The 24,322-nt window shown below is 38.6% G+C and overlaps 1 protein-coding gene across 11 annotated transcripts in view; it reads left to right on the top strand.

The window, feature by feature from the left end:
• The window catches only part of Celf2 (CUGBP Elav-like family member 2), a 598,848-nt gene that overhangs the window by 566,554 nt on the left and 7,972 nt on the right, over positions 1–24,322 (top strand). For 5 of the 11 annotated variants that reach the window (XM_023701316.1, XM_023701320.1, XM_023701317.1 and 2 more), the window contains 3 exons: positions 12,718–12,837; positions 19,771–19,968; positions 23,919–24,062. In XM_023701316.1, the coding sequence (XP_023557084.1) occupies positions 12,718–12,837; positions 19,771–19,968; positions 23,919–24,062 (462 nt within the window). Of the gene's footprint in view, positions 1–12,717; positions 12,850–19,770; positions 19,969–23,918; positions 24,063–24,322 lie in introns of all 11 variants that reach the window. The other 6 variants (XM_004641263.2, XM_023701318.1, XM_004641266.2 and 3 more) reach the window with 2 other exon arrangements.

The raw sequence follows: 24,322 nt of genomic DNA on the forward strand, positions 1-24,322 counted from the left end.
TAGTTGCTTCAGACAGTATTTATTACCCTATAGTTCTATAGATCAGGAATCCACATCCTTGCTGAGCTAAGGGCACATATCAGAGCTGCAGGTCTTCTGGAAGCTCTCAGGGAGATCTCAGTTCCTTGCAGGTCTCTTGACTCCTGGTTCTTTCCTCACCTTCAGAGTCATCAGTGTTGATTTAAGTCCATTTCCTGCTGCCATCTTCCTGCATTTTTTTCCTTTTCCAATTCATTCTTTATATGAACCCACTCAGATGAACCTTAAAAATATCCTAAAGTCAAGGTCAGCTATTTAGCAACTTTAATTCTCTCTTTTCTATGTAACTTAACAGGAATTAGAACATGGGCATGGGGGGAATCGTTCTGCCTACCCCCACCTCTGAACATACCCCTTAGGATCAAACAAGCTCTTCATCTACCCAGCATTGGAAGTGTGAGGACAGAGCAGTAAGGGCTTTACCAAACTAGGTGTCTTAAATTTAACTCAGTCTCACTCCAGTCCTTCCCTAGTTACATGTGCAAAAGGAAGGCTAATGGGGATTAGGGTGGGCAGTAGTCCTTGTTATCCAAACATCAAAGAGAAGGACTTTCCTGGGATGTACATGTAAAGTCCTTTTCTCTTTGGAAAATTGAGAAAAAGAAAACAAGCATTTATTTCTAAACCAAATCAACTTAAGTGAAATTTTGTGTGTATGTGTGTGCACATAGTTGTGATTAAACCCAAGGCTTTGTGCAAGCTAAGTACTTGCTTTCCAGTGAGCTGTAGCCCTACCTCCACCCCAAATGGAACTTTCTTAAGATCAGAAGGCCTTGTTACTTGAGCTAATTAAAGAACATTTTTGCCCCAAGTGTTATATATGTAAATGGTGAATGCTGCTTGGCCACCTATGCAGATCTTGAGCACATAGCTGGAGTGCTGGTCTTCATCTGTGTCCTCGCATCTGCCATGGGCCCATCTGTGGAGCATGTGCATCTGTGCTTTCTGCTCTCTGAAGAGGAGGAAAGAGTCTGGTCTAGTTCATGAGCTTCCTGAGATGATTCCCACCTACAGTGAAAGAATATGTCTGAGAGACTTTCTGCTATTATAAGTGGGGATTGAGGAAGAAAACCAAGGCCTTGCACCAGTGGGTCCAGCTCTATTTGTGGGGTCATGTAACAGTCACTCCAGGTGATCTTCCTTTACACAGGGGTCTAATCGCCTATGCACTCAGTTTCTGACCTGACATTTTGAACTGGGCCAAGAAACTGTTCTGGGAATATTGTTGATTCAAAACAGACACACTTCTGAGGATAAGGAATCTTATCTGTCTTCTCCATTAGGATTTGTGTTTGGGGATTTCTTAGCCTGGAATCTTTTGAACAAGGAACCAGCCCATTCTGGTGAGCAAAGAAATTTGTGAGCAGGTCAAAGTGGGCATGTGCTCCCCATCTGTCTCTCTGACCACCTTGCTCTCCACATTATTTAGTGAGCCCCTGTAGGCAGTGCCTGCCATGTGAGCTCATTAAAAAAATGGCTTTTATTTACTGCAGGACCATTTTCTTTCCTGGTTAGCCAGATAGCCAGAACACCTATGGGTGGTAGACAGCTTTAAACCAATGGTGAACCAGGTTTCAAATACAACAAATGGCAAGTGATCACTGCTGCCACATGTGCCATGTGAGACCTGCCACTTTGACCTGGTCACAGATTTCTTTGCTCACCAGTATGGGCTGGTTCCTTGTTCAAAAGATTCCAGGCTAAGAAATCCCCAAACACAAATCCTAATGGAGAAGATAGATAAGATTCCTTATCCTCAGAAGTGTGTCTGTTTTGAATCAACAATATTCCTTGGCTTTGTTCTGTAACCACTTGTTTGGAATGGAGCCCCCTTCTAGCAGAGGTGTTCCAGGGGATTATGTACCACTCTTCTCCTGAAATACTCCTTTGGCATTTTGTGAATCATTTCAGTGAGAAAGTAAAGGATGCAGTTCCCAGTGAAGACTGATGGGAATTTTAGGTGGGCAGAACGCAGTTACCCCAAACAGCCTCTTGCCAGTCTGCCAACACTGAAATAGAAAAATGTGTGTTGTGACATTTAGTTCTTAGCTGTCTGTCGTGTGAAGGATCTCTTTCTCTATTGTGCATCTGTTGAACAGTTTTTAAAGATTTGATTGAAATTGGCTGTATGACAAATTTGAGTTATTCTTTTGATTTAAATAGACTATTAAGATTGAAAGGGTTCTAGGGGCTGGGGAGATAGCTCAGTAGCATAAGCATTTGCCTGGCAAGTGCAAGGACCTGAGTTCAATCCCCGGTTCCAAAAAAAAAAAAAAAAGATTGAAAGGGTTCTTAAAGGCAGCTAGATATGTGATAGAGACATTGGGCAAATTTTCAAACTATTGTCCAGTGATACAGAGCACAGTGGAATCTCCTCATTTTAAGGCACTTCATCTAGCTAATTTTTCTTAGTCTTGTGCTTGGCTCCTCCCTGTCCTACTCTTCACTCTCTCCCAATCTTTATACTGGCCAGTGCCAAGGACAGCATAATAAAAGGTGAGAAAGTGTGATCGAACCAGTTACTATATCCAGCATCCCTAAATTTTAAAAAAGAAAACTAGGACATACAGACGTCTAATTTATTACTTTTTTATAATCAGTGACAAATGAGCACACTGTTTCCAAGTTTCATCCACCTCTGCTGTAGCCCTAAACCCAGACTTCCTCCATGTTTGTGTGCTACATGTGTGTCTCTCAGGAATTCTCTCTCCAGTTGACCATTAGCATTGTGAATTGTCAAGACAGAAGCAGGCAGAGGAAGGCTTTCACACACAGTTCTTCACACATGCCTTAGAGACCTGAAGGACCTGCAAAATCACCCATAATCCATGAGATGTGCCAGCTCTGCTGTCATTTGCCTTCAGCTCCCTTTAGCTCTTGGCACTGAATAAAGCTCTGCCCAGATGTACCCCCTGACAACTCCCCTCCCCCTTGTTTTGCATCTCTCTGGATAAGAGTGCAACAAGCCAGCATCTGTGTGCCAGCACTTCCTAGTCTGGATGCAACAGAAAGAAAGTATTTATAGTCTGGCACTTGGGAACTGTGTATGATTTCCTATGAAATGGAAGTGGGACATTCTGTAGAAATAAGACCAACAGCCATAAAGTTATCAATATCTGAAGATAGATGCAAAGTAGAAAAAGACCTCCTTCCCTTTGTTGTTTGAAATATACAGTCTTGTCTCTTTTCAGCCTCCATGTAATAACTCAAGATCTAAAAATCTCTAAATGGTGCTAGATACTATAACATATTCATTACATAGACTGCCTTACTTTAATCTCATAATGACACTTTGAATTAGATCTTTTTTATTTAAAAATGAATTTTAAAGCAATGAAAAAGAAGCTTGAGAGAACAGTTCTAGTACATGGCACTTAGTTTTTACAATACTAACTCCAGTCTTCAGTTTTTAAAATTCTACTGAAAGGAAGTAGTAAAACTCTGGTTTGAGGTTACACATTCAGTTATACCCTCATTGCTCCACAGCTGTAAGGCCAATCTGGGACCCTTTTTCCTGCCCTTCTCAGTGGTGCCCATGGCAACCAACCGCCACGGTGCTTCCTCTACTCACTGTAGATGAGGAGGGTCACCTTCCCAAATCAGAGGGCAAAAGATTAAAAGCCAGTAAGGTCTCTGCTGTAGAATGAGGTGCTGCAGGATGGAGCATAGACCCCATTACACAGCAACTGCAGTAGCTATGCCATGGCATGATGCTAGGACCATCATACAGCTTGTTCAGAAAGGAAGTGGCATTATTCTACTAACCAGAAAGCAGTTTTCCAACTTACTGACGTTTGTGCTGTGATAACTTATTCCTCCCCACTGCTGTGAGTGGCAGCCAAGTTCAAAGCCTTTCTAACATAAACAGGAACTTATACATGTTGCTCGAATAATCCAGTTCAATTTTCTCCTCTCTGTAACTCATCTTGATTTGCTTCCTATTCACATTCTGTGTTGTATAACATCTCATCTCTTCAACTTGTTGTTTCCCATTTCTTTCCCTTAGATCTGAATGAAGTATCTGAGGCAAAGTCCTTGTAATTTTTTGTCCTAATGAAATGTAGGTTTTCAGAAAATTAAGTGACAGCAGATTAAGTTCTTTGCAATGTGAGAATTTAATCCATTTTTTTCCCTTACATTGTTATAAAGTCTAATTAGTGTCATAGCCAATCTAGCACCTCATGGTTGCTGTTGGCATGGCATACATTTTTGTCCTGTATAGATTTACAGTGTTCCCTTTACAACAGTTTGAAAATGATAAGAAATTTCACATGTTTAGCTTTGATCTTTTCCTAGCTTGTAATATGTGCTAAATACTCTCAGTGAGCTGAGCAGCAGCAGTCGGCCACAGTGGCCGGCCAGCCATGTGGTAATAATGTGGAGCCCAGTTTCTGTGTTGCTAAGCCAGAAAGCTTGGTGGGCTAGGTGTGCAAATGTATTCACTTGAAATGTTTTCTATCTGCCAGGAGCTTAGAGAACATAATCGCATCATAAGTTGAAGAGCATCTGATTTTCAACTTGGTTGTATCATTCAATCTTATGTCTCCTTAATCAGCATAAGTAGGTCTCACTTTTGGCTTTTTGTTAAACACAATCTAATAACACCTGCCTTTTAGTTAAAGCCTGCCATTTGACCTTTGGTTTTTTTGTTTTTTTTGTTTTTAGATTAATTTTATTTTGAAAAGTAAAAAACAAAAGTACAAAAATCAGAAACAAAGATAGAAACGGTAACATAAAACAATACCTATGTTACAGATTTTCAAAACAAGAATAGCTGATTAACAGTGGTTGGTATAATACCTATTTATCTTTTATTAATTTTAATGAGGAAAAAATAGCAGTGAAACAGTTTCAAAACAGGTTACTATGACAGTTACAATAATTAATACATTGCATATTGTTGTCTTCATAGTAGTTATTCAGAGGACAAGATGTAGACATGATACCTTGTCTAAAAAATATTAGTACAAACCTTTCTTCTGCCATTTCACCTTTGGTTTCCTTTTACTGGTGCATATTTGCAGTACAAAATGTCTACACTGCTTGTGGGAGTTGGTCCACATCCATAATACATCTTGATTCCTTTTTTGATCCCATTCCTATTAAGATCTGTCTCCCTACTTCCAATTATCTTTTTTATAAATAATGTATACTTTAGGCTTCTCATACAAAATAATTTACATGATACTAAAGCTTGTATGTTTGATTATCTCACTTAACATTATGGTCTCAAGGTTCATCCATTCTCCCACAAATGACTCAAGTTCACCTTTTATTATGGCATAGGAAAAACACATTTTGTTTATCCATTTATCTATTGATGGGCATATAGGCTGATTCCAAGATTTAGCTATGATGAACTGTGCTGATATAAACATGAGTATATAAGTACCATTGTAATATGTCTAATTTTTGTTTTCTGTTTGTTGCACTAGTCTTTATGCTTTTAATTTACATTAAGTGATTACTTTCAAGGATAACATTTAAATTTGTTTCTTCAGTATTTTTAAGTATATATCCTCAGTTATTCTAGGGGTTATAATGTAGATCATATTCAGCAGGCCACTTCAGTTTTATATCCTTAAGTATAATAAATTTTTCTTCTGTTTCATTCTTTTCCTTCCAACACTTTTATGCTGTTACAGTGGTACATCAGTTCATGAACTAGTTTTACGATTTTTTCTGAGGTAGATGGCCACATTTCCATTTGTCACTAGATTTGTTGGAGTTTATGAGTAGAAAAAAAGTCAATTTTGTTTGACAACCAAATTGTGAAACAGAAGTGTTCATGAATCAAAGTACTATTGTGTTTATGTAAACATAACGTGTATGTATGTTAAGAACCCAACAATATGTTATCACTACTACAATAATCTATGTCTTCTAAAACAACTGAAAAGTACATGTTTGCTCACCAACTCCATTTTTAACCTTCTGATTTGCAGAAGCTACCATCTTGTATGATTTCCCTACTTCAATATAATTTTCCTTCCGTCTACCTCCTTTGTGCTATTATTGTCAAATATATTTTATTGTGTAACATAATCCAGAGTACAATTATTTGGTCAACTGATTTTTAATTAAGAGGGGAAATCCAATTATACATTTACTATTATATATGTAGCTATAGTTATCTTTGTGCTTATCCTATTTGGGTGTTGCTGGTTTTCTGTCAATTAATGTTTTTCATCAAATTGGGGAAATAACTAGCCATTATCTCTTTGGATATTTTCTAGGCTTTTTATGTGTATGTTACTGTGCTTAGTGGTGTGCCATATTCTGAGCTTACATTTTTCACTCTGTTCTTCAGAGTGTTAACACTTACCATTATTTCTTTAAATTCACTCAGTCTGCCCACTCAGAGTTGCTCTGAAGCCTTAAGAATGTTACATGTCATTCTTTACTTCTCATCTCCACAATTTCTGTTTCTGTTGTTGTTCTTTGACAGAATATTCCCGTCATACCTTTAAGTATACTTCCCTTTAGTTCTGTGAATGTATTTGTAATAGTTGCTTTGATGTCTTTCTGTGCCAGGTCTAATATCTGGACCCTCTCAAAAACACTTTCGGTTGTCCACTCTTTTCTTATGTATGGGTCACACTTTTGTTTCTTAGTGTTCATTATGTTTTGTTAACTGGATGTTTTAGATAATGTATTGTAACAATTCTGGATATTTATCTTCCTCATCTACTCCACACCCCCCTTTCTACAAGTTCTTTCTTTATTTGCTTGGGAACTTAGCAAGACTAGTTCAGTGAGGTTTGTTCGTGACTTTGTGCATCTGTTCATCTGTTGGTCATCAGAAGGAAGCCCTAGGCTGAGTGACAGCCTGTTCATTTTTTCAGTGGCATCATTCTTCCAAATAACTTTTTGCCTTTTGGCTGACTTTCTGTTTGTTTGTTTGTTTGTTTGTTTGTTTGTTTGTTTGTTTAATTTTCTGGGTGATCTCTGTCTAATGTCATCGCACAAAACTTTCAGTCTCCACTAATTTCTAGTTGCTGGGTCTATTGCTTTTAGCCCTATGGCCTACACCACCTCTGTGATCTGATCTGATTAAAATCAGGCCTTTTTGTAGGAGCAAACCTTGAGCTAATCTGAGGCTTTCCCAGATCCTAGCAAACATTAGATTCTCTCTGTTAAACTTTCAGTACTATGGCATCATGGACTATTAGCCTTATCCTACTTGCTTCCCACCAAAAGTTTTATGTTTTTAGGCTTGAACTTTCCCACCTTCTGTTCCAAACAAATGCATTCCTCTTGGAAAAGGTATTGAAGCTTTGCATTCTTACAGTCAGCCTATCTCACCTACAGATTTGTCACTGCTCCAGAACTGCCGCTGAGACAGCAGCCTGCTTTCTTTTGAATAACACTCCTTCTCTACAAGAGGGTTGTACAGAATAATACCTGGTCTTTGGCATGGCTTTCCCCACAGAAAACCTCCAGCCAATAAATGGAATGGGGGTGACAGTGAATGGGGCCAATACTTCATCTCCCCCACATGTACACAGAAGCCACCATATTTCTTGACTTGAAATAGAGCTTTTATGTCACAGCCCTGGATTTGGAGCTTGGAGGAAAAATAAACCCTTCTTCTTGGCCAACCCACTTAGTATGGACATATTGCTTCCTTTATACTCAACTTTGGAAATCAGGGAAGAGGTGGTAGCCGAGAAAGGAGCCAGCTGTGGTTATGGTTTAGATGTCACAGTTTTTCTCTGTTCTTACTGAGAGTTGTCAAGTTTTCTTAAGAAAAAATGTTTCATTTGTACATGTACTTAGACAATTTTCAAGGCTTTAAATCACTGAATTTTATATTTTCACCAATTATAGTTGTTTCCCTGGAGAGAGGGTCCACAGATACTATTATACTGCCATACTAGCAGTGCTTCCCTGGTGTCACCTAAAACTGTTACAAATTTTTCAGAGTTTTATGGGTGGTTCCAAATCCAAACATGTATTAGATATACCTTTCTATCCCCATACTCATGGGCACAGCATTTAGGGAAGGACTTTCATATACAAGGATCAGAAATAGTCTTCAAGGGAAATATATCAGGTGTGAGCAAAGAGAGAACTTCTGTTTCTGTACATTTAAGTGAACTAAGTAGTAAGGTCCATTCGCATCTTAAAAGACTAATATGTCTGGTTATTGATTAAATATTTTAGTTACATTAATAATTAGTAAATTAGTAGAATGCTCAGAAATCAGTAATACATAAAAAGACAGGACTCAGGAGTAATCACACTGAAAGTGGCTTTCATCTTAAGGATATTTGGTGAATCAGATGAACTTGGACATCACTTCTCAAAGCTTCTCAGTACCTGTGGAATATAAGGAAGCCCAGAGCCCACCTGAGGAATCTACAGTAATAGAGGAGACCATCCCCATAGAAGTTGAGACTGTAAAAGGCTAAAGTGTTAGTATAAGACAAACAAGAAATATTTCCCTTCATGAACTATAAAGAAAAATGCTTGACTCCTAACTTAGTGTTGACTGAAGATATGAGAATGTCTCTGAGAATTTGTAACAATAAACAAACCCTCACCTGAGCTTGCAACTAAACTTTACACTGTCTGAATGATCAGAAATCCTGAAGCTATTTAAACCTGTCTCTGACAGGACCGTTTTCCATCCAGGCTTCAAAGACTTTTCAGAAATAATGGTCTAAGGCAGTTAAGTTCACAGTCAAAAAATACACAGGTAAATCTAAAACCAAGAGAAGCCACAGAGATAGAGACAACATATCTAGGTCTGCCAAGATCTCAGATATTGAAACTACTAGCACATAAAGAAAGGAAATACATTTAATATGTTTACAGAAATTTAAAAGGATTTAAAGAAACAGCAACTGATTATTAAAAATGATCAGGCAAAGTTTTACATATGAAAAGCATAGTAATGATAAAATTCACTGGATATATGTTTAAGAAAATATTAAATATAGTTGAATTTGGTGAGCAAAACAGCTCATAAAATAATTTTTTCTTTTTTTATTTATTTTTTGACAACTCATACAGAATTTTACTTAACAAAGTAATATGAATTTCACAGTATTTGTTGTAATACATGGTATTATCTTACAACCAGCTATTCATATTACCAGATATATACACAGAAAATTGGAAGAAGAAAAAACTGGAGCAATGTATAAGAAATTAAGAAAAGAAAAAGTACAAACAATTGAACAAAAGGAGATGAAGCTAATTAGAGCATTGACTGCTTCTTTCCATTTTTTTCCTTCTTTTTTTTTATTTTTATTTATTTTTTTATTTTTTTGTTCTGTCAGAGGTGAATATTCTATTGGCATCTTAATACTATAAGTGTTTGAATTCAACTGAACATCTAACACTGTCTAGCAGTCTATAATATTAGTGGGTTATTGTCAGAAGTTATTGACTTGAGCCTTTTACAGCTCATTGTATTAATATGGATTTACTTTATATACCTCATTTTTATACTTTTCTACTGGATAGTTAAGACCAAGATATAGCAAGACCTATATACCCAGAAATGTATCTGATAAGGTCAGCCAAGTACTCTCAGGATTTATCCTGTAGCCCTGTACCACCATCTTTTGTGCATCCTTTTGTCAGTGTCTGACATGAGGATGAGTCACGGCCATTGCTTGACCAATTTGCTCTCTGTGAAAGCTTGAGAAAATGTTTTTTCTCTCCATGTAACTCTCCCCAGGCTCACTTTAGATCCTCGAACACATTTCTCTGTGGCTCCATAATCTTCTTGATCAGAAAATTTGGAGCACAACTGAGTTACATGTTGTTACAGTACAGGTTCTCCTATGTCCCGAGTCCTCACTGACCTTGAAAGGCTAGGGCCAAAATGTTGGCTAATCATGCAGCCCTTCCTTTTCTCCAAATTTTGATCTCCTAACTTAGGTTGTTAACCCTCCAGAAGAGAAGCTAATTATTAACCTGCAATATATGCAGTTCGGTTTATCCTATCTGTAGAAATATCAAAAATAAAATTAATTTTTGTTGGATGCTGGGTTGACATTTATTTGTTAGTACATTTTACTGCCCTCTGGTTCCAGTATTACCATTGAGATATCTAATTGTGTCCCTTTGATGGTATTTTTCCCCTGTCTGGCTGTTTTAAAGAACTTTTCTCATTTTTGGTGTTTTGCATTTTTTTATTGTAGTGAATAAAATTATAGATTTGTTTTTATTTTCCTTTCTTAAAATTCACTGGAATGCCTAAGCATAATGGATTTTTATTTTGTCTTTGGTCAGTTCTCAAAAAATTCTTGGTCATTAGCTCTTCTTACATCACCTTATCTCCATTCTCTTTTTTTCCCTCAAGAAAAAGACTTACGTTAAATCTATTCTATGTAACCTCTCATATTTTCTATCTCAGTCTTAGTTACGCATAATACCACACATTTGTCTTCCAACTTACTTCAACTGTGAAACCAAGTATTTTAATTACTGTTAGTATTATATCTATAATAATAATGATAAAATTCACTGGATTTAGGGTTTTATAACCAAATTCCATAATTTTTAGGACGGCATACTGAATGGGCGGGTGGGGGGGGGTAGATGGATGGATGATGTAAGGTATGATATCTGTATCTTAAAATACATATCCAAAGAGAGTATAGGCTGGTTCTTAAACATTCCAGAATCTGGATGTGGTTTTATAGGATTTTTGTTTTCCTATTGTCTCTGCTTTGTGCCTGTTTCAAAAGCCTCGTGATTCAAGAGGACTAGAAACATCTGACTGGATTACATATAACTGCCATTTAATTTTTTTTTCAAAGACAGAAAAAGGTGTCAGAAGCCAATGCCATACATGAATAGAAATTAGACAAATTTAAAAAATAATGTTTTAGGAATTTAACTTGGCATAACACAAAAGGTGCAGTGCTATGTGGCTCTGAGGACAGAGTTCCTGGCTGTCCTGGATGGAAAGGAAATCCACATACTCAGGATTGTACAGCTAAAAATGGACTTAGGTGCTTCTTTCAGTAGCATTCAGAATCAAGTTCAGCCTTTATCTTCATCAACATAATAGAATGAAATATTGTGTGGAGAAAGGATCAGATTATAGAGCCATATGAGTGTAAAATACTTGAAGTATTAAAGAAGCAATCATATATACAAAAGAGTGACTTTGAAAACCATTTTGGGAAAAACACACTTGGTAAGCCAGTTTGAAAAACATCAAGCAGTTCCTCAAAGTATTAAGTATAGATTTATCATATGACCCAGGGATCCCATTCCTAAGTATATACTCAACAGAATTAAAGATGACAGGTGGCACACACCTGTAATCCTAGCACTTGAGAGGCTGAGGCAGGAAGATCACCATGAGTTTGAGGACACCTGGGCCTACACACTGAGTTCAAGGCCAGCTGCACTGCAAAGCAAGACCTCAAAAAAAAGAGAATTAAAAATTATGTCTGCATAAAAACTTGTACCCAAATGTTCATGTTATCATTATTTGTAATAGCTCAAAGATGGAATGGATGTATAAAGAAAATGCAATGCTATCTATACATCTATATAATAGAACATTATTCAGCAATAAAAAGGAATGAACTATTGCCGTAACACATGGGTTAACCCTGAAAACATTCAAAGTAAAACTATTAAACATCAAATTTAGGCAAATCCATAAACACAGAAAGTAGATTAGGAGATATGGAGAGGGATGGGAAAATTGAGAGTAAGTGCTAATGGCCATGCATTTCTTTGACAGCAATAAAAATAATCTAAAATTAAACAGGATTATACAACTCTAAGTACATTTTTGAGAACCACTGAGTTTTGTGGGTTTACTTCAAAAATTTTATATCATGTGAATTCATATCCCACTAAAGCTGTTACTTTTTTATAGAGGAATAGAAAGAGGAAAGGATTTGTACCAAAATGGTTTTATCTCATTACCACTCTTAATAATGCCATCTAGGTACTAAAGTTTTGTCAAATTCAAAAAGCCACATGGGGCTGGAGAGATGGCTCAGTGGTCTAAAGCACCTACTTAGAACAAGCTTAGCAAAGCATCAGGGACCACGGTTCAATCCCCCAGCACCACATGCCAGCCAGCCCCGCCCCCTGGTGGGCTGAGCTGGCCACACACACACACCACACTCTCTCTCTCTCTCTCTCTCTCTCTCTCTCTCTCTCTCTCTCTCAAATAAAAAAAAATTAAAAAAAAACAAAAAGCCACATGACTTTTTTTGTAACACCTGAGAATGCTACATGTAAAGCAGAAATGAAAAGAAAGCCAAAAATTCTCTTATTTCCCAACCTCTACCCCTTCTGGTGCAGTAACTTTTCAGCCCGGATGGCACAGTGGCTCAGAGGACTGAGAGTCTCCTACCCTAGGGCTAATGATGTATTGTGCACAGTGGCAGCCCTCCCACTCACAAAAGTCCCCTACTAACCAGCAGTGAACACATTCAACACTGGAAAGCCAGCTCTAATGATGTGTGCATGTGTGTGTATATGGTGCTGGGGTTCGAATCCCCAGGCCACTAATGATGATTGCCTTCATCAGAATGGTCATGGCTAAGTGTGATCCCATACATACATCCACACAAACACAAGGGAAGAATGCGGGCTTCCAGTGACTAAATGACAACAGATTGTTTTTCAGTCCAGTTGACTTTCACTCATCTTGTGTTTTCTCTCTCCCTTTTCTGCCTTGTTTTTCAGTGGCTGCTTCAACCCCCAACTCCACTGCTGGTGCAGCCATGAATTCCTTGACCTCTCTTGGGACTCTGCAAGGACTGGCTGGAGCCACTGTTGGACTGAATAATATTAATGCACTAGCAGGTACCATAAACAGTGAGTATTTGCTGCTCTGGTGGACAGCCTTCCCCCAAATTCTCCACAGAAAATGGTCAACCAGAAATGACCTAAAAAGGACATGGAATGGGGAGAACTAAAACTTGGGATGGAGGAGCACATGCTATGATAAGCAGATTCTGTCCACTCACTTTGCCTCAAAAATACTCAACCACTTACCACCTCCCAACTCTTTTCAAGTCATCCATAGTTTGCCAGGGTTGACAGATATTTTCAGGTTTCAAGGAATTTGGTTTTCTCTTCCTGCTGCAAGGAAGTATATTAAAATAGAAGAGCTAATGGAGTAGATGTCAGTGGCATGATCCAAATTAACTGTAAGAGCTCAGGTGACTCACTGCTCCCGCTCTGGGGTTCTGAGTCTCCATTTGGAAACTGAAAGTTCTGGGTCAGATGAGCTTAAAGACTTGACAATTGTAGAGTGGAGCAAATGAGACCTGGGAAAGAAGGAAATGAAACTAAGTGGAAAGGAGGTGCTTCTGGAGAGAGCATCATTGGGAATCTTTAGTAGCAGTGTCTTCTGAAAAGTATCATTCTACTAGTGGGGTGAAGTAGGTTTTGAGGCGAATAGATTACCATATTATACTTTGTTCTGAAACACAGGGGCTCACCAAAGAACTACAGGATCTATCTTATACAGTCAACCTACACTTGCTCCTGTCATTTTAAATACACATGAAGAACAGTAGCCAGGCCTAAGAATAAGTTCTGTTTAGACCTGTGCTTGATGTAGGATCTAGGGCTGGAGGAACTGATCCTCAGCCCTGAGAAGACACCTATTTTGTCTGTGTTTCCATTCAGTTGCCCTGGTTGCCTAAGAGCAGACAATCAATTTCTAGGTTTTGAGCCCAGTTATATACCACATAGCCCAGCCCACCTAACATCTCTTGTTTATTTTTTAATGAAGGTATCCTCACTATTTACCCTACTTTAAAGGCCACGATTCAATTTGTAAACTTCTTTTAAAAGCCAAAGACAAGTTTATACTTTCAAAGTTCAGAAAGAATACCTTGCAATTTATTTGGTTAAAAATAAAACTTAAAAAATAAAAACCTAAGACTCATCCAAATAGAAATTAACGTGTATAATCCTAGTAAGAAGAGTAAATTGTGTTTAGAAGTAGGAAATTTTCAGGATTAAATTCTTGTATTCGATTGTTCTGAGAAAAAACTTACACTAAGTTTTATCCAATCATAAGAAAAATACAATTGTTTTCCTTCCAAAAATAATGTATCTTGATTAGCATATAGTATGTGACTGATGCTAACCATGTGGAAGTTAAATGTGTTATTCCAATTAAAACTGCCTCCAGCTTTTACATTTTCCAGCAGACAAATAGGAGCCTCACTGCCTTGACTCCAGCTTCTGGTACGGCTCCTCTTTTGACCTTGTTCTGCAGAAGCACCAGCCCACATGTCCTTCACCTAGGTTGAGGACGTATGTGTTCACCCACATCCCCTCATGCTGCTTCTCTTGCCCCAGGACCTAGTTCCCCCAAACAAGGACTTTGATTTGATCGCCCGCCTGTCCTTGGTCTGCAGAGTAACAGGCCAGTGGGAATGGTTGTCCTCCTCAGCACGTGCTCATGACTGCTCTGTGTCTGTCTTCTTGTCCATGTCCTGCTCCTCTCCCCACTCTATTCTGTTGTGTGTTTCTGGTTTTTTCCATCATAATCATGAAGACCACAGAGGGATTTTGTGGAATGTTAGAGAAACCATAACTAGTTCTTCTGTGGGGTGTTACGTTATATCAAATTTGCTCTGGCAAGGACAACAGGTTTAAATTGCTCTGCTTCTTTAAATTCATAGTTTATAGGAAACTAAGAAAAAAATTCTAGTTTCATATAACCCCTACCAATCAGGATGAACCCAGAAAATGTTTAATTATAGCAAAAATTATACACAAATGAAAACACATTGCTTCTCATTTGATAAGTGTTACTAATACAGAGCTCTGTTACCATCTCAAAATTGACTTGGAGCTAATATTTGCTGTTTGTCTCAAATATCAAGAGAAAGCCTGCTAGAAGAGAGCATCCTCTTTCAAATCATTCTTCCTCAATAGAACTGATAATGCTACCTGAATTCTGGACAACTCTTGAAAAAATTAATAAAAATGGCTATGCAGATAGAGTTAGCATTTAAAATAGTTGACCGTAGCTTCCAAATTTTTGTTCTTTTCTATCTAATGAACCATTACTTGATATCCCAAGAAGTATAAAATTTTGTTGTTGCTTTTCTTTTTAAATTTAAGCAAGTCTTTTAATGTACAAAGAAACAAGAAAGTAGGCAGATGACTTCCTTACCCTAGATTTGGTCCTCTTCCTTTCTAGGGGAGGCCCATTTCTCCTGAAAGGGAATCTCAGGTTTGTAGATACAGAGCTAGATTAAAATGAGCTGGATGCCGTTTTTCTTCCCTAATACAATACTGAAGAGGCTTTCAAAATAGACAGCTCTCTTAAAAAGCAGAAATCAGGGAGATCAGAAGAAGGATCATAAGTAATTCAGGGCTTTCACCTCTGGATTTTTTAAGGGTCTCCTAGATACAATTTTATAGATTAATATCTGAACTAAAATGAAGAAAAAACTTTATTTATGTCAACCCAAGTTTGTGCCTGACTTGGTATGCTTAAATGTAAGTAACATCCTTATTTTTCCTGGTATATTTCTTCCAAATATACTACTGCGTAGTTCTTCCCAACAGCTTGCCACGTACCACTTAAAACTATAATTCTTTGAACATAACCAGTCCCAAATGCCTGGTGAAGAGTGTTTATAAAACTATTGTATGTAAAGATAAAAGAAGATGCTGTGGGCACAGTAGTGTACCTTGTCATTCTTCATCTGCATTTCAACAACTGAAATCACTGTTTTAATCTCTGTTCTTAGAACTTGCTAAAATGTATGGACTTAAGTTGCATAAGTATGCACAATGCCTATTTGAAACCTTAACACAGACATACATGAAAGTGCCACTAATTGTATTCATATTTTTTCTCTCCCCTAGAGCCAGACATCTTATGCTTAGGGTTTTTTTGTTTGTTTGTTTTTTTTTTTTGCAGATTTATACCTTTATTTTTATTTTTAAGGAGAGTAGAGATTAGAATTAAAACAGAAAAAATTACAAGTTGTACAGAATTTCACATAGTAAAGTAATAAGAATTTCATGGCATTTATTTTAATACACAACATTCTCTTTCAACTAGTTATTCATATTACCAAATATATGGATGTAAAATTGGAAGAAGAAAGAAAAAAAGAAACAAGTATATAAGGTTTTAACTTAATAACTTATAGCTTAGAATGACATGCATCATATATACAAAGCAGAACTTATCCCAGGAAATAGCTTACAAATCTATTAGAACATACTATTACATTGCTTATTTTCATCAATTGGTATAAAACCTAGCAGACTGGTATGCAAATAAACATAGTCTGATTAAGGTACACTACCACTGATACTACTTTTCAGAACCAACTCCATAGTGGTCACTAAGAAAGTTTATGCTTATATTTATGGCTAGGTCTGTGTATGTCATTTTAACAGATTTACAGAATAACCTTACAGCTTTTTGGTCTGTAAAGTTGAAGGCCTTCAGAGAACAATTCAGGGTAAAGCACCTATGCAGGCTGTTTAACAACTGTTTTGACAGACCAGTTACAAGGACTTCCCTTGCAAAAGTTTGTCACACCTATCACATTATTCCTGCCTTCCTCACCAAAATAGCTCACATAAGATTTTAGACGAAATGGGAGGAAATGGTCAATCCATTTGGGCTATTCAAAGAAAAGCCCTGTTCTTTTATGTGAAACATTTTATTCAGCTTGACTCACCCCTTTTTCTATTGTCCAAGACTTTTAAAAGTAATTAGATACTAGCAGCTAAGTTGCCAAGTGTTATCTTTGATACAGTGATTATTTAATATGCAATAACATCCATCAGGTAATTCACACAAATTACTTTCAAAGTTAAAATCTTCCTTTGATGTTTCCTCAAGTTCTGCCATGTATTTATTATCCTTTCTACCCTGCGTTTTACAAACAACCCCCACCCCAATTTTCCATGGTAAATTTTGGGCTTCAGTATTCTCAATGCACTCTCCTTTCTTAGAATTTGTGCCTTTACTTTTTTTCTAAAGAGGGTAGTACTATAGAAGAGGCAAGGGCTGGGGTGGAAAGGCCAGACCCCCCTCACCTTTACATGGATCCTGACTAGCCCCCTTTGGCACACACATCCCACCCACTTGAGGCCCCCTCTGCCGCTTCCCTCCCCTTCCCAGGGCACAAGAGGCCAGCCACAGCATCTCCCACAGCTGCAACAGGAGCAAACAACCCTTCAGAAAGCTGAACCTCCCTGAAAACACAGCCAACCACTGGGACCTAGAGCCCTCTGATGCTGTACTTTGGGGACATAAAATTCCATTTTGTTTCTGCTTTGAGAGGAAAAAAAAACTGAGGAAACGGGAAAGACTTTCTTTAAAAGATAATCCTCCTAACCTGGATAATAGAAAATGCCACCAATGGAAGGAAGGACAGAAGGAAGGCCACGTACCAGTGAGCACTACAGAGGCCTCCTAGAGAAGATGAGGGGCAGAGCGTACAGACTGCAAGAAGACACTTTGGTGGGGCTTAAGCTACAAAGCTTGAAAACTCCAAGGCCTTCACCTGACAAGACACGGAGCTGTGACAGTCTTGCCCATTCAGTGGTAGGGGGATTCAGAGCTCCACTGTTCAACATAACAGAGCCAAGACATTCAGCTGTGCTACCCCAGAGCTCCGTAGGCTGCCACATAAACCAAAGAGAAACACACACCTTGAGACATAAGCAGAGTGGCAAGACGTTGTTCACTTTGCTGTTAGCAGTTGTTCCCACACAGGAATCTAGTTTCCAGAGGGCTGAGCACAAGACCTGCACTCCTGCATCTCTCATACCTGTTGACAGCCTGGCACAAGTAAGCAGGAGAGCTTCTCTGCAGGACCTCCTCCTTTGCCATGTCACTTCTCTCAAAAAGGAACATGGACAATTCTTTGTATCACACAAATACTGGGAAGTGAGGATGCAATAAGACTAAAGGAGGAAAAAGAGTAATTATTCCCCAGCCCTTTAGCAGCTATAACAGGAATGGAGGAAAGGAGATGGTGAGGTAAATGTGATCAACTGGTGTCTAAGGAATTGTTAGAGTAATAAGCAGCACATACTATTTCTAAGTTTAAATGATTATTTGATGACCAAAAAGAAAAAAAATAGACTCCTTCATAGTAAAAACTGTAAGCAGAAACAGCAGTGCCTTTGGGCTTACTCATACTCGTTGGGTCTCCTTCAAACCACTTTTATTAGTGGACTGTTACCCCATTCTCAGGCCCTTCAAACCTGCTTCACCAACATGCCTATCCCTCTCAGAGGATGGTGTTCTCTGAATCAGCCCCTGTGGCCTAGCTCTGTCTCAAGCTACCGCAGGAATCCTAGCCCAGAGGCACTGTGAAAGCCTTCTACCAGTAACCCATGGTTTAATTTATATCTTGCATATTGACCTTTTAATCTAAGAGATGAAGTTAGCAAGATAAGAGAAACACATATGGAGGAAATAGGACATGTCCTACCTCCTCTATTTCCTGTGGATGGCAAGCAGCAACAGTGACAGGAGTGTTAAGATGAATCTATTTGATTCCATTGTATAATTTTCAAGCATCCTTATCTTAGCTATACTCTATTCTCATTAGACTCCTTACAATTTTCTTCAGTCATTTTTGCTATTTTAATACCTCTAGTCAATAACCATAATCCCATCAAGATTTTCATTAATGTTGTTTTTCTGAGAAACAAATCTTTTAGAACCCTTTTTAATCATAAAGGAAACCAAAAGTAATTGTGATGTTACTACTTCTATTTCCTGCATTTACATGAAAATTTAACATTCTAAGAAGCCCTGCTTGCTTTACTCAATTCTCAGGGAAAATGTGACACAATCAGTAACCACAATAGAATGGCCAGGATACAAGGACAAAATCAAGAGAGCAACTAACTCATCAACATCAATTAATAGCCTGGATCCAGCACACAGACAGTGTCACTGTAACTGGTTGGAAGAAGTGAAGCCTTTTCACTGGCTCAAACCTGTTACCCAAACTGCTTAATATACCTGTGGGTGCATATAGGTATATAATAAGTATCGACTGCTAAGTCCATGCCATTCACTTTCTATCCTTTGCCTGGAATAAGTAGCTTGAGTTCTCTGCAGTTATGGAAAGTGTTCACATTTACTCCCATTCTTTAGTTTTTAAATCATCTAAGCTGTTTTTTCCTATGGCCCTCGTCCCTGACAGCATCTTTCATCTGTTTAGGAAAAACCGTTAATAACATGCTGACTCACTAGTTCTTGGAGTACAGAACTTGTCTGCTCTTCCATTTCTTCATCTGACAGCTTGAGGGGGGGAAAGTAGTATTTTATCTTGCCTCCTTACCCCCTTGAGCCATCTCATGGCTCCTCAAAGAGCCTAGTCGATGGATTTCAGTGTACAGATGTCACAGGCCTCTGCCACTCATGATTCTAAATTCTAAGAAGCAGAAGGCTTTTATTTCAAAAAGGTAACAGTGGTACTTGCCAGCAGCACGCTGCATGAAATTAAGATGAACCGTCTACTGTAGTGCCTCTGTCTACTGTAGTGCCTCTGTGAGTTTTGATTACTGGCCTCGGGAGTGAAGACTGTCACTACTTGGGTCTTTTTCCCATTATTTTGATTGTTTCCTCATGGTTTTATTTTGATTTTCTGTTGGTTTACTTGGTGTGCTAGCTGCATGCACTTGCTGTTGTACTTGTGTCAAATGATTCTCTAACTTCCTTTGGAAAGCACTAATGAATAAGTGCTATTTCTCTTCTCTATTGTTGGGTTTTTTGTAAAGTTGCTCAAATGCTCTCAGGTATGGCGGCTCTGAATGGAGGACTTGGCGCCACAGGCTTGACGAATGGCACAGCTGGCACCATGGACGCCCTCACCCAGGCCTACTCAGGAATTCAGCAGTACGCAGCAGCTGCGCTGCCCACTCTGTACAGCCAGAGCCTGCTGCAACAGCAGAGTGCTGCAGGCAGCCAAAAGGAAGGTATGTGCCTGCCCTGGGCCCCCACACCAGGGCCAGGCAGGGCCATCTCTACCCACATTTGCCTTTAAAGCACACTTAGAAAATGCTGAATTGAACCCATGTCGTAAGAGAAGTCAGTTGTTCTATATCTAGTGTTCATGTTTTCAAAACTTTAAGCTTCTCTCCTGTGCATTTTTTAATTTTTCATTCAGCTATTAAGCTGAAATTCTCATGTCATACCTCCACATGCATTTATTAGTTGCTACTGTAAGGAATTTATGAGGACGCTCCCTCTCCCAATGAGCATGGACCAGGAGTTTCTCCCTTAATGCAGACTATTCTTAGCAGAAGGCTTATGCAGGCTGCGCATGCTCCTTCCTGCATTCCCCAGGAGTCCGTTCACCCTGTGCTTTGTGGCTGCCTTAGTAGCCCACACGCCTCAAGCTAGTGAAGAAATCCACCCTTCCGATCCACTTGGCCTTGATTTCATTGAGGGTCTTCTGGGGAAGCAAGTGACTGACTGCCTTGCTTCCCTGCCAAGGGCAAATGCACTGCAGGAAGTTAATGCTGAAGATGAGTTAAAGCCAATTATAAAATGGTTAATAACGTAATCTAAATATAGTTTGTCATCATTCCTTTTGATTCCTTTTTCCTTAATTTAAGTTGTTTTAAAGCAAAATCAATGACAAGCTATTTTTCCTGACTTATTTAGAATGTGAGAGGGAAGCTAAAATAGAAAACTAATGAAGATTTCCAAAGTTTCCTTTTCCTTCGCCCTCACCCAAAAGTTCGAAACTGCTTTTGTCTGAATATTCTTAACTTAAAGCATGATGTGGTATAAGAATCATTTTCCTTTGAAAATTAAGAGAACACAGCTTAAGAGATATTCATTTTTTTCTTTTGATAAACAACATAGAGATCATTAAAAATGAAAGGTATGTGAAAATCTGGGGGTTTTTTATCATTTCAGCTTTCTCTTTACTCTCAGTTGTGATTGTTATTGCAGGTTCTTTTAATATGCAACTGTTCAGCCTACTGTGATTCACCAGGCATGTGAAGGGACTGGCTGGCATCTTTACCACCCCAGGCCCTCCCACCAGTGTTACTGAGTCCTTCTCCAAGGGTCTGACTATTAGGGTGACAAATGAGGGTGGCAGGAAAGCTCCTGTGAGATAATGTGCTCAAGCTGAGACCTTGTATGCTTTTACAGAATGTTGCTCACCTCTCCATTACCGAGCAAGGCCTTAGAGCAAACTATGTAGCTTGTGTCACCAAGAAGGCACAAGGCTGAAAGACAACATTCAGGGGTATAAGTGGGCCCTACAATCTTTTTTTTTTTCCTAAGTGGTTTGTTACTGCCCTCAATTTCTTTGATTAAGTGCTAGGGGTTTGCAAAATAGGTTAAAGTAACTATTGCCCCTGCCTGATTAATGTAGCTCAAGAAATTTAACCTGTTAGTTTAAGTAAAATGTAACCTAAAAGACAAATTATACTAGGAGAGGGAAGAGCAATGAATCCTTTCAGCAAGCTGGATTTCCTACTTCATTTACTCAAGAGAACTGAAAGGTAACAACGGATTCCTCCCTCCCCAGCACATACAGAAATGAACCGGTCTGTCTTATCAATAGTTTTAACATTTTCCCAAATAAATCTTCTGAAGGGTTATAGCATCCCAAAAGATCTAAGTGTGGGAAGACTCAGCACCTTTTTCATCTTCCTAAATATCCTCTGAGTACTCTCATACCTTCTGATCTTCCTTCATTGGAGTGGGCAAGTCACTCACACATATACAACTTAAGGCTTCCAGGGACCCAAAAGGAGCCAGAGGCATTGATGGTCTGGTACAACTTTGTTCCTGCAGATGCTTCCTGGGTTTCATGCTATATCACATGCTCTGTGAAAAGTATAAGATATAAACACTCCAACCTGCTGCGACCAGCAGTGTAACACCAGCAACTCTCCCAAGTTAGAGTGACAGTAGGAAAAATTAGATACAATAGTGATTTGTGGGTAGGGTTTTATTACTTCTAGATTTAGAGGAAAAGGACAGTTCACAGGCAGCATCCTCCTGGGGGAGAGGCAGTGGCCACTTCAGTTGCATACAGGGGAGGCTTTCCATATGAAGTTATCTTTTCTTCATCTTAATAGTAAAAAGCTGGGAGTTTAAAAAATAAGTTTCTTGGTGAAAAAAAAAAAAAAAAAAAAAAAACAGGGCTACGGCACCAAACCAGGAGATGCCACTGACTTTTCTCTGGGAAAATAATGAGCACAAGGGCAAAGCTTCCTTCTGCCTAGCTGTCCCCAGATTCTCGTGCTCTCCCATCTGGCATAGATACATTTCAGATGTACAGAATTCAGAATCTAGGGTTATTCAAGCATACCCAGTGAACTGTTCTATGCATTAAATGTTAATTTTCCCAGGCTTCAAGAAGAGATGTACTTGATAGTTCAAAATGGGTCACATTAATCTCCATTTGTGCATTTGGATCTTTCATTCAGAAGAAACAGTAAATCTGATAGTACCAGATTTGACCTATACAGACTTGGCCATGGCCATCCATTGCTAATTTTGGTTTTTGATCAGTTCATATGAAGTAAGCCCAATAGCTGTGTCCCTTTGAAATGCAGGCTGCCTCCTCTGCAATGCAAAAAGGACCCATCTGTAGAATCTGTGACCAATACAGAGTGTTAAGCTGTTCATTCACACATATCTTTAAGGAAGAAACAGTTTATCTCTGGTTGCAATCATATGTGTCAAAGTCTTCCTTGCAAAAGCCCCATTCATTGGGACACTATGATTTTATGGGAGCAAGAGAAGAAACTCAGATATTCTTTGCAAAGGTGTTTGTGCATTTATTTTTATGAAGTTCCTTATCCCCATTTTATTTTTCAGCTCACACAAAGCCACCCATCCTATCTCTCTGGGAAACCATTGCAGCCTGTCCCCTGGGGCTTCATGACAGGGCAAACAGACAGGCCTGCTCCCTCTCCTGTGAAAGCCAGACGCAGAACCACATACCAGTTGCAAAATTTATTTCACCAGCTCTGTGAGCTTTGTTTCCTCACACACAATGTCCAACAGACATCCAGCCCTTACTCTCTGTTCAACTTAATTGGATTCCTTATTTTTAACTTTGGGACAGCTCTTGTACAGATGGACAGAGAGTTCAGAGAATGAAATGCAGGGGAACTTAAAAGAGCTTTCCCTCTTCATCCAGTATAACTAAGAAAATCTTCTCTTTTCTGTCACTGTTTGTAGTATTTTCTGGCAAAGGATGGATAAAGAGAAAGGAATATAGCTTAGCTGAGTCTGAGATGCTGTATGTCCACTACATTCACTTCCAAGGGTAACTCCCAGTGGCATCATTGTTATCACAGTTATGAGAATCTAAGTACCTTTCTTTCCCAGGCACTGACTAACTGCCAGTCATTTCTAACAGATGACTATTACATTATATTAAGAAAGCCAGGAAATCAAAATTGGCTGGGTAACCGGTAAATGATTAAAAAATTCTAAGCAGTGCTGCTGCTATATTCGTTATTCTAAATTGCTTCAATTTGTTTAGAATGCATAGAACATTCTCTCTTCCTTTAAGAGATGCTACATGTAAGAAAAACATGGTCACCCAGAACACCCATGCACAGATGCTGTGCTCCTATCCTGTGCACTACTACCGTCTTCACTCCCATGAAGAGAATCAAATGAATGTGGGCATGCAGTAAGTACATGGGACCCACAAAAGACCCAGTAAAGGAAGCTGTGTGTAGCCAGTGTCTTTTTGGAAATAGAAAAATCTGAAGGATGAGTGCTTTCCTGAAAGACATGCCAGCTCTTGACGTTTATCCATCTGTTACTTTTCTGTAAGAGAAAGCCAAATGTTTAACCTGCATATTGTTAAAACATTCCTAAGAGGTGCCCTGGGAACTAAGACTTGACAGATACCTTACACTGAATTTTTTCTTCCTCTTAGGTCCAGAGGGGGCAAACCTCTTTATTTACCACCTTCCACAGGAGTTTGGAGACCAGGACATTCTGCAGATGTTCATGCCTTTTGGAAATGTTATTTCTGCTAAAGTCTTCATTGACAAACAGACCAATCTGAGCAAGTGCTTTGGTATGCAAAATAAACCAAGTTAGAATATTCCATTAGTTTCCCAAGTGAGGGAAAAATGTGAATGATAAATCTTTTTGGAGTCAAGATAGAAACTTTCTTTGTGTTTGTGTTAAAGGGATGGGTTGATTTCTGAATATATGTAAGCAGATTTAGGTAGGTGTTTAATCAAAAGGAAGTGTCTGGGGTAGTCCCTTACATTATTATGATGCTTTGCTATGCTATGCTATGCTCTTAAAGTGTTTTACTGTTTTGTCTTTTTT

This window comes from Octodon degus, unplaced genomic scaffold (genome assembly GCF_000260255.1).
Source record: "Octodon degus isolate 3935 unplaced genomic scaffold, OctDeg1.0 scaffold00133, whole genome shotgun sequence".
Taxonomy (NCBI): Eukaryota; Metazoa; Chordata; class Mammalia; order Rodentia; family Octodontidae; genus Octodon; species Octodon degus.